General features: G+C 46.6%; 1 protein-coding gene across 1 annotated transcript; it reads left to right on the top strand.

Moving 5' to 3' along the window:
* Positions 1-10,500: 10,500 nt before the first annotated feature.
* On the top strand, positions 10,501-11,112 carry LOC138350826 (putative per-hexamer repeat protein 5). Its single transcript, XM_069302263.1, has one exon. The coding sequence runs from the start codon at positions 10,501-10,503 to the stop codon at positions 11,110-11,112; it is 612 nt and encodes a 203-aa protein (XP_069158364.1).
* The last annotated feature ends 584 nt before the right edge of the window (positions 11,113-11,696 follow it).

The raw sequence follows: 11,696 nt of genomic DNA on the forward strand, positions 1-11,696 counted from the left end.
ACCCCCTATTAGACTATTTTACAGGAACTTCTTTTCCACAGCTCATAAAACAGAGGAAAGGGTCCTGAAAGATATTGTTAATAGAAACGTTATCCCTACAGACAAAAATCAGAGGATACAACTGACGATTTACTATAAAACCAGAAAAACGGCCAGCCTACTCATGAGAAACTCTCCAGACACAAAACAGAACGCTTTAAAAGAGACTAACGTCGTCTATGCCTTCAAATGCCCACTTGGGGACTGTAAGCTCCAAAAAACCCAGTATATAGGCAAGACAACAACATCTCTTTCTAGGCGTTTAACGATGCATAAACAACAGGGCTCCATTAAGGAACATATAATCTCTTCCCATAACCAAACCATCGCCAGAGAAATCCTAGTAAACAACACAGAAATCATCGATAGATACAGCGATAGCAGGCGGCTTGACGCTTGCGAGGCACTACACATCAAGAAGTCAACACCAGCAATCAACAGCCAATTATTGCACAACTATATTCTACCCACCTCAAGACTCCGCTCCAATATAGAAGCATCAAGAAATATGGACCAATAGGCTTTCTACAAACACTTCTATTCAATACCCATTGTTTCTGTTCTGTCTTGTGTTGATACTTTTAATACCCTATTAATATCCCCTAGTGTTCTGTCTTGTGTTAATGCCACATCACCCTTCCCACCTCACTCAAATGTAATGCCACATCACCCTTCCCACCTCACTCAAATGTAGATATAAAATCAGGGAAACGCAAGTTCTAATCAGTTGTGTATTTGTGAAGTCTTTGAAAATGTAATAAGTTTTACGAAACGCGCCCGTGTCGCGTCAGACTAGAAATAAAAATGAATTTTGGAGAAGTGATTTTTGATTTACCTCCAACAGTGAAGCGTAATGTACGAAAGATTGAGAAAATTCGTGTTAGAATTATTAATCTTACTTTTTCGGTCATATTTAATAATATATATATATATATATATATATATATATATACATATATATATATATATATATATATATATATATATATATATATATTTACATATATATATATATATATATATTATTAAATATGACCGAAAAAGTAAGATTAATAATTCTAACACGAATTTTCTCAATCTTTCGTACATTACGCTTCACTGTTGGAGGTAAATCAAAAATCAATTCTCCAAAATTCATTTTTATTTCTAGTCTGACGCGACACGGGCGCGTTTCGTAAAACTTATTACATTTTCAAAGACTTTAGTTCACAAATACACAACTGATTAGAACTTACGTATCTCCGATTTTATATCTACATTTGAGTGAGGTGGGAGGGTTGATGTGGCATTAACACAAGACAGAACAAGAGGGGATATTAATAGGGTATAAAAAGTATCAACACAAGACAGAACACAAACAATGGGTATTGAATAGAAGTGTTTGTAGAAAGCCTATTGGTCCATATTTCTTGATGCTTCTATATTGGAGCGGAGTCTTGAGGTGGGTAGAATATAGTTGTGCAATAATTGGCTGTTGATTGCTGGTGTTGACTTCTTGATGTGTAGTGCCTCGCAAACGTCAAGCCGCCTGCTGTCGCTGTATCTATCGATGATTTCTGTGTTGTTTACTAGGATTTCTCTGGCGATGGTTTGGTTGTGGGAAGAGATTATATGTTCCTTAATGGAGCCCTGTTGCTTATGCATCGTTAAACGCCCAGAAAGAGATGTTGTTTTCTTGCCTATATACTGGGTTTTTTGGAGCTTACAGTCCCCAAGTGGGCATTTGAAGGCATAGACGACGTTAGTCTCTTTTAAAGCGTTCTGTTTTGTGTCTGGAGAGTTTCTCATGAGAAGGCTGGCCGTTTTTCTGGTTTTATAGTAAATCGTCAGTTGTATCCTCTGATTTTTGTCTGTAGGGATAACGTTTCTATTAACAATATCTTTCAGGACCCTTTCCTCCGTTTTATGAGCTGTGGAAAAGAAGTTCCTGTAAAATAGTCTAATAGGGGGTATAGGCATATGCGTTGTTAACGCATATGTCGACCGTGCTCTCAGCCACAGCTCAGAATGGAAGCAAGTCGACGAAGAACTCTGTAGGGTAAGGCAGGTCCTAGTCAATAACGGCTTCTCCAATGGTTTCATCGAAGACATCATAAGAAGGAAAGTGAAAAGCCATGCAACCTCTGAAGAGACAACTAACACAACACCTATACCCCCTATTAGACTATTTTACAGGAACTTCTTTTCCACAGCTCATAAAACGGAGGAAAGGGTCCTGAAAGATATTGTTAATAGAAACGTTATCCCTACAGACAAAAATCAGAGGATACAACTGACGATTTACTATAAAACCAGAAAAACGGCCAGCCTTCTCATGAGAAACTCTCCAGACACAAAACAGAACGCTTTAAAAGAGACTAACGTCGTCTATGCCTTCAAATGCCCACTTGGGGACTGTAAGCTCCAAAAAACCCAGTATATAGGCAAGACAACAACATCTCTTTCTAGGCGTTTAACGATGCATAAGCAACAGGGCTCCATTAAGGAACATATAATCTCTTCCCACAACCAAACCATCGCCAGAGAAATCCTAGTAAACAACACAGAAATCATCGATAGATACAGCGATAGCAGGCGGCTTGACGTTTGCGAGGCACTACACATCAAGAAGTCAACACCAGCAATCAACAGCCAATTATTGCACAACTATATTCTACCCACCTCAAGACTCCGCTCCAATATAGAAGCATCAAGAAATATGGACCAATAGGCTTTCTACAAACACTTCTATTCAATACCCATTGTTTGTGTTCTGTCTTGTGTTGATACTTTTAATACCCTATTAATATCCCCTCTTGTTCTGTCTTGTGTTAATGCCACATCAACCCTCCCACCTCACTCAAATGTAGATATAAAATCGGAGATACGTAAGTTCTAATCAGTTGTGTATTTGTGAACTAAAGTCTTTGAAAATGTAATAAGTTTTACGAAACGCGCCCGTGTCGCGTCAGACTAGAAATAAAAATGAATTTTGGAGAATTGATTTTTGATTTACCTCCAACAGTGAAGCGTAATGTACGAAAGATTGAGAAAGTTCGTGTTAGAATTATTAATCTTACTTTTTCGGTCATATTTAATAATATATGTCTACAGGAAAGACTGCTACCAAAATATACTAATATATATATATATATATATATATAGTGTGTGAGGGTACCACCTCTGGTGCCAATGTGGGGACCCATAGCCTCGGAGAAGAAAATAAAAAGTATTCAGAGGAGACCTTGTGGTTTCTCACTATATATATATATATATATATATATATATATATATATATATGTTGAATATGACCGAAAGGTAAGTTTACAAATTCTAACACGAATCTTCTCAATATTTCTACGTTTTTCTTCACTTTCGAGGGTATTTGAAAAGTTAACTCTCCAAAATTCATTCTTTTATTTTTAGTCTGATGCCTGAACACGTTTCGTAATGCTTATTACATTTTCTGAGACTAGTTTACACATAACGTACATCATACTTGTACTCGTTTTGGGTGAGGTGACAGAACTATTCCAGAACACGAATCAATGGGTATGAAAACATACGAATGGAAGTAACTGCAGGAGGCCTATTGGCCCATACTTCCTCTTGCTGCTTCTATGTTGGTTTGGGGTCTTGAAGTGGGTACAATATAGTTGCGCATTAATTGGCTGTTGATTGCTGGTGTTGACTTTTTGATGTATAGTGTCTCGCTGATGTCGAATCTCCTGCTATCGCTGTATTTATCGAGGATTTCTGTCTTGCTTGTTAAGATTTCCCTGGTGATGGTCTGGTTGTGAGAAGAGGTTATATGTTCCTTCATGGAGCCCTGTTGTTTGTGCATCGTTAATCGCCTAGAAAGAAACGTTGTTGTCTTGCCTATATGCTGAGTTCTCTGGGGCTTTCAGTCCCCAAGCGGGCATGTGAAGGCATAGTCGAAGTTGGTTTCCTTCAACGCGTTCTGCTTGGTGCCTGGGAAGTTTTTCATGAGTTGGTTGGCGTTTTTTTGTTTTTGTAGTAAATTGTCAATTGTATTTTCTGAATTTTGTCTGTAGGGATAACGTTCCTATCAATGATATCTTTCAGGACCCTTTCCTGTGTTTTATGATCAGTCGAAAAGAGGTTCCTGTAAAACAGTCTAATAGGGGGTACAAGTGTTGTGCTAGTTGACAATTCAGAGGTTGCATGGCGTTTCACTATTCTTTTTATGACATCTTCAACATAACCATAAGAGAAGCCATTGTTGACTAGGACCTTCCTTATCCCTGCAGAGTTCTTCATCGACTTGCTTCCATCCTGAGCTGTGTCTGAGAGCACGGTCGACATAAGCGTTGACAACACTCCTCTTGTACCTGTCTGGGCAGTCACTGTTGGCATTGAAGCACATTCCTATGTTTGTTTCCTTAGTGTAGACTGTAGTGTGGAAACCTCCGCTCCTTTCCATGACTGTTACATCTAGTAAGGACAGCTTCCCATCATTCTCCATCTCGTTAGTGAAACTTAACACATAATTATGCACGAATGCCTCCTTCAGCTCCTGCAGACGTCTGACATCCGGTACATGCATAAAAATGTCGTCAACATACCTGCAGTATATGGCAGGTTTCAAGTCCATGTCAACTAAGACCTTCTGCTCGATGGTGCCCATATAGAAGTTTGCAAACAGGACACCTAGGGGAGAACCCATGGCGACCCCATCTACTTGCTTATACATGCGCTCATCTGGACTCAAGAAGGGTGCCTCTTTAGTGCAGGCTTGGAGTAGCTTTCTTAGTATGTTGCTGTGGCTCAGGAACGCATGTGCGTGGCATTACTTTTACATCTGGGTTTTCATCCTGTGCCCTTTCCGCCAATTCACTTGCCTTATTGGTAATCCCATCGATGTTTGAGTACATTTCCATGAAGCTTATTTTCCTATATCCATTTTCATCCACCCTCCTCACAAGTGTTGGAGTTGTTTCATGGGCATTGTTACTTGGGTAGGCTCATCCTTCTGTGGGTTAGTTGCCAGGAGTTCAGGGGAAGGTGGGGAGGGCTTAGGTCTTGCCCAGGCCTGCTTGGGACAGGAAGAAGTCCTGGGGGTGGGGAGGCAGGGAGTGCTTGAGGTTGGGGGGCAGGGATTGCTCAGGATGAGGGCACGTCCTCCTGTGATGTAGTTAACAAGGGTTTGCGGGGGAGATGGTGTGGGGGGATGGAAGGCCTACTTTTTGCCTGGGCCTGCCTGGGGCAGGAAGAAAACCTGAGGCTGGGAAGGTAGAGGCTACTTGTGGTATTGTACATTCTGCTATGTACAACATTGGGGAGTGTTGTACATGCTGCTATGGCGGTGTGTTCACTTACGAGATGAGTGGCGCTGCCCAATACTATCACTATGACGGTGTGTCCACTCACAGGATGAGTGACGCTGCCCAATACTGTCACTATGGCGGTGTGTCCACACACAGGATGAGTGGCGCTGCCCAATACTGTCACTATGACGGTGTGTCCACTCACAGGATGAGTGACGCTGCCCAATACTGTCACTATGGCGGTGTGTCCACTTACGAGATGAGTGGCGCTGCCCAATACTGTCACTATGGCGGTGTGTCCACTCACAGGAGGAGTGGCGCTGCCCAATACTGTCACTATGACGGTGTGTCCACTCACAGGATGAGTGACGCTGCCCAATACTGTCACTATGGCGGTGTGTCCACTCACAGGATGAGTGGCGCTGCCCAATACTGTCAATATGGCGGTGTGTCCACTCACAGGATGAGTGGCACTGCCCAATACTGTCACTATGGCGGTGTGTCCACTCACAGGATGAGTGACGCTGCCCAATACTGTCACTATGGCGGTGTGTCCACTCACAGGATGAGTGGCGCTGCCCAATACTGTCACTATGACGGTGTGTCCACTCACAGGATGAGTGACGCTGCCCAATACTGTCACTATGGCGGTGTGTCCACTCACAGGAAGAGTGGCGCTGCCCAATACTGTCACTATGGTAGTGTGTCCACTCACAAGATGAGTGGCGCTGCCCAATACTGTCACTATGGCGGTGTGTCCACTCACAGGATGAGTGACGCTGCCCAATACTGTCACTATGGCGGTGTGTCCACTCACAGGATGAGTGGCGCTGCCCAATACTGTCACTATGGCGGTGTGTCCACTCACAAGATGAGTGGCGCTGCCCAATACTGTCACTATGGCGGTGTGTCCACTCACAAGGATGAGTGACGCTGCCCAATACTGTCCCTATGGCGGTGTGTCCACTCACAGGATGAGTGGCGCTGCCCAATACTGTCACTATGGCGGTGTGTCCACTCACAGGATGAGTGGCGCTGCCCAATACTGTCACTATGGCGGTGTGTCCACTCACAGGATGAGTGGCGCTGCCCAATACTGTCACTATGGCGGTGTGTCCACTCACAGGATGAGTGGCGCTGCCCAATACTGTCACTATGGCGGTGTGTCCACTCACAGGATGAGTGGCGCTGCCCAATACTGTCACTATGGCGGTGTGTCCACTCACAGGATGAGTGGCGCTGCCCAATACTGTCACTATGGCGGTGTGTCCACTCACAGGATGAGTGGCGCTGCCCAATACTGTCACTATGGCGGTGTGTCCACTCACAAGATGAGTGGCGCTGCCCAATACTGTCACTATGGCGGTGTGTCCACTCACAGGATGAGTGACGCTGCCCAATACTGTCACTATGGCGGTGTGTCCACTCACAGGATGAGTGGCGCTGCCCAATACTGTCACTATGGCGGTGTGTCCACTCACAAGATGAGTGGCGCTGCCCAATACTGTCACTATGGCGGTGTGTCCACTCACAAGGATGAGTGACGCTGCCCAATACTGTCACTATGGCGGTGTGTCCACTCACAGGATGAGTGGCGCTGCCCAATACTGTCACTATGGCGGTGTGTCCACTCACAGGATGAGTGGCGCTGCCCAATACTGTCACTATGGCGGTGTGTCCACTCACAGGATGAGTGGCGCTGCCCAATACTGTCACTATGGCGGTGTGTCCACTCACAGGATGAGTGGCGCTGCCCAATACTGTCACTATGGCGGTGTGTCCACTCACAGGATGAGTGACGCTGCCCAATACTGTCACTATGGCGGTGTGTCCACTCACAGGATGAGTGGCGCTGCCCAATACTGTCACTATGGCGGTGTGTCCACTCACAGGATGAGTGACGCTGCCCAATACTGTCACTATGGCGGTGTGTCCACTCACAAGATGAGTGGCGCTGCCCAATACTGTCACTATGGCGGTGTGTCCACTCACAAGATGAGTGGCGCTGCCCAATACTGTCACAATGGTGGTGTGTCCACTCACAGGATGAGTGGCGCTGCCCAATGCTGTCACTATGGCGGTGTGTCCACTCACAAGATGAGTGGCGCTGCCCAATACTGTCACTATGGCGGTGTGTCCACTCACAAGATGAGTGGCGCTGCCCAATACTGTCACTATGGCGGTGTGTCCACTCACAGGATGAGTGACGCTGCCCAATACTGTCACTATGGCGGTGTGTCCACTCACAGGATGAGTGGCGCTGCCCAATACTGTCACTATGGCGGTGTGTCCACTCACAGGATGAGTGACGCTGCCCAATACTGTCACTATGGCGGTGTGTCCACTCACAGGATGAGTGGCGCTGCCCAATACTGTCACTATGGCGGTGTGTCCACTCACAGGATGAGTGGCGCAGCCCAATACTGTCACTATGGCGTTGTGTCCACTCACAGGATGAGTGGCGCTGCCCAATACTGTCACTATGGCGGTGTGTCCACTCACAGGATGAGTGGCGCTGCCCAATACTGTCACTATGGCGGTGTGTTCACTCACAAGATGAGTGGCGCTGCCCAATACTGTCACTTTGGCGGTGTGTCCACTCACAGGATGAGTGGCGCTGCCCAATACTGTCACTATGGCGGTGTGTCCACTCACAGGATGAGTGACGCTGCCCAATACTGTCACAAACCGGTGTGTCCACTCACAAGATGAGTGGCGCTGCCCAATACTGTCACAATGGCGGTGTGTCCACTCACAGGATGAGTGGCGCTGCCCAATACTGTCACTATGGCGGTGTGTCCACTCACAGGATGAGTGGCGCTGCCCAATAAACTCGCCTTTCGGGGCAAAATTAACACAACCAGCTGGCAGCATCCTGCACAAACAACAGGGCCAGCATCTTGCCCTAACCACCACCAGCATCTCTGCGTCATCTCCCAAGAAGAGCGCCAGGGGCCAGCATCCCCGTGTTGAACAACAGTACCAATTGTCCGCCTCGTCCCGTCCACTGCGAGGCGTCAACAAGGTAACCAGGCCTTGTTTACTTTTCTGAGGGCCAGATGCTCTTTACTTCGTGGCTCTAAGTGTATTTATAGAGCTCTGCGCGGCGGGTTTTATCCCGGTACTCTGCACGGGGCCCTATATATTCCTGGGCCCTGCAGTGGGCTCTATGTTCTGATGTCTGGCATGGAGCTCTCTGATCCGGCGCGCTTTAGGGAGCTCTGTGTCCCGGTGCTCTACAAGGAGCTCTATCACGGTGCCTTAAATGGGGGCGGAGTGTGATCTCTATATATATATATCGTTGCCCTCTCATCTCTCCCTTTCCCTTATATCAACTCTGTAATTTTCAATTTCCATTTCTTCTCTCACTTATAAGATTCATCCTCTACCTTCTGTCTTTTTCTGTCTCTCTTAATCATTCTCCCTTCTCCCTTTGTTCCTTGTCCCTCTCTTAACTCTTCCACATCTCTCTTACCTCTCCTTCCTCTCCCTTATCACTCCTTTCTCCCTAATCAGTTTCTCTCAATCAAAATGATTTATATAATTAAAAAGCTATGAATTATAATAACATCATTATCCATTCATTACTAATTCATGTGCCTTGTGCAGTGCGCAGGTTCAAGTCCTGCGCACTGCTGGAGTGTTTGGAATGGATGATAAACAAACAGAAAAAAAACAGATGGAAAATGAGAAAATAACAGAGACATTAGAAGTAATGTTGTCAGTGTGAAGGGAAGTGAACGGGTTACACGAGAGAGGGAGAGGGAGAGGGAGAGGGAGAGAAGTGGCAGCTCTATTGAGCCATATATATCGCATGTATTGGTCAACACTAGGACGTTGAGAGGCGGGACCAAGAGCGCGAGGTTCATCCCTCACAAGCACAATTAGGGGAAAACAATTAAGGGAGTACACAATCATCTTCCAAAACATCCATTCGACTCGCCACACTGTAAGAAATAAAACTGATTTACCTGGCCAGAAACGCCCGAGCTCATGGACGTGACCTGACCTGTCGAGGCTCGGATACTGAACATCGAAAATGTTACGTAGATTTAATGTCTACTAACACGTCACCTTCATAAGGGATTGGTCCATTTCGTCAATAAATATGACGTATTTGGTGTGAGAACAGGTTGTTTGGTAGATTACTTATTGCCTGGACAGACTGAAAGTTTAGTGTAAGACGTGGCTGCTTGAGTTCAACGGCAGGATGTGCAAGGTGAGGTCATGTAAACACCCCGGACGCAGGTTCCATTTGGAAGTGGAATAGGGTAAGATATGCATACTGACATTAGGGTATTCAAACTATATCTATCTCCAGGAGGCACACACAAACCGGATAGCTTCAGTAGCATCTGCAAGTGTGGCCAACACGAGGCCACCCATCACAGCCACGTTGCACACCTAAGCCAGGCTATCCAGAGACGACATGCTGCCTACATCAAATAGCCACTCAGAAACCTACACTTTAGACAGGAACACTAACATCCCGCCCCATCCCCCCTACCCCCTCACTCCCACATAAATTAACCCCACCCGTCCCACCTATCCCCATAAACTCTCCACACCTTATCCCCCACCCAATCCAGCTTGTTCCACCCGTAACACCCACTGAACAGGTGAGGGACAACCCTACGATACTATTCCTCCCCCGAGACCAATAGCCACAGTCCTGGAAACTCCAATTTTCTGTATGGAAGAGCATTTAATTTTTCCCTCTTCTAAGTCTCTTCATTCTTCCCCCTGGGAGAAGCTGGACTGGCATCCCCCTGAGCAAAGCCGTCCACGCAGATCCCCCATCAAGGCTTCCACGGCAAGATTGGCTGCATTACCCTGTGCAATAATGCAGGCGGGTTTTTAAGGCAGTGCAGTTTAGCCTGTGAATGGCAGCAGTAGAGGGCGTGGAATGGGGTACACCATGTGTTGGGGGACTTTATTGTGTGCTTGGTGGTGAGGGGGTGAGGGGAGGGGGGCAGGGAGGGGGTGAGGGGGTGGGGGGAGGGGTGGGGGAGGGGGCAGAGGTGAGGGGAGAGAGAGGGGGGGGGGAAGGTGAGTTTGTGGGAGAAAGACAGGAAGATATTATGTAAAGAAAGAGGAATAGATAGACACACGGTCAGAGAAAAACATTGAGAAAGACAGAGAGAGAGAGAGAGAGAAAGCAGACACACATACAGACCAGCTGTCTTACGACACCATGACCCAGTATGGCACCATTACCAACTATGGCACCATGTCCCAGCATGGCACCATGACCCAGTATGGCACCATGACCCAGTATGACACCATGACCCAGTATGACACCATGACCCAGCATGGCACCATGACCCAGCATGGCACCATGACCCAGCATGGCACCATGACCCAGCATGGCACCATGACCCAGCATGGCACCATGACCCAGCATGGCACCATGACCCAGCATGGCACCATGACCCAGCATGGCACCATGACCCAGCATGGCACCATGACCCAGTATGACACCATAACCCAGTATGGCACCATGACCCAGCATGGCACCATGACTCAGCATGGCACCATGACCCAGTATGGCACCATGACCCAGTATGGCACCATGACCCAGTATGGCACTATGACCCAGCATGGCACCATGACCCAGTATGGCACCGTGACCCAGCATGGCACCATGACCCAGTATGGCACCGTGACCCAGCATGGCACCATGACCCAGCATGGCACCGTGACCCAATATGGCACCATGACCCAGCATGGCACCATGACCCAGCATGGCACCGTGACCCAATATGGCACCATGACCATGAACGGATTAAAACATGAAACCACATAATTGGTGCCAGTGAGCTATACAGTAGTGTGCATGGCACCTTGTTGCAGGACGTCAATGGCAACAATGTCTACTTCAACATCACTGAATCTGGGATTCTCAGGCCCATGCTGATGAATGCCGTCTTGACTATATTCATTCATAACATTAAACGTCATCCTCCCTTATCTGAAGTCTTAACATAAGATTTCTTACTTTTCTCAGGACAATGTTCTCAAGATATCCCACCTTTCCCAAGACAATGTTCTCAAGATATCCCACTTTTCCCAAGACAATGTGCTCAAGATATCCCAACTTTCCCAAGACAATGTGCTCAAGATATCCCACCTTTCCCAAGACAATGTGCTCAAGATATCCCACCTTTCTCAAGACAATGTTCTCAGATCTCTCACCTTTCCCAAGATAATGTTCTCAAGATATCCCACCTATCCCAAGATAATGTTCTTAAGATATCCCACCTATCCCAAGATATCCCACCTTTCCCAAGGCAATGTGCTCAAGATATCCCACCATTCCCAAGACAATGTGCTCAAGATATCCCACTGTTACGACCCTCTCGGGACGCAACGGGGTCCTTACTCTGATGT

The sequence above is a fragment of the Procambarus clarkii genome, chromosome 47 (genome assembly GCF_040958095.1).
Source record: "Procambarus clarkii isolate CNS0578487 chromosome 47, FALCON_Pclarkii_2.0, whole genome shotgun sequence".
Lineage (NCBI taxonomy): Eukaryota > Metazoa > Arthropoda > Malacostraca > Decapoda > Cambaridae > Procambarus > Procambarus clarkii.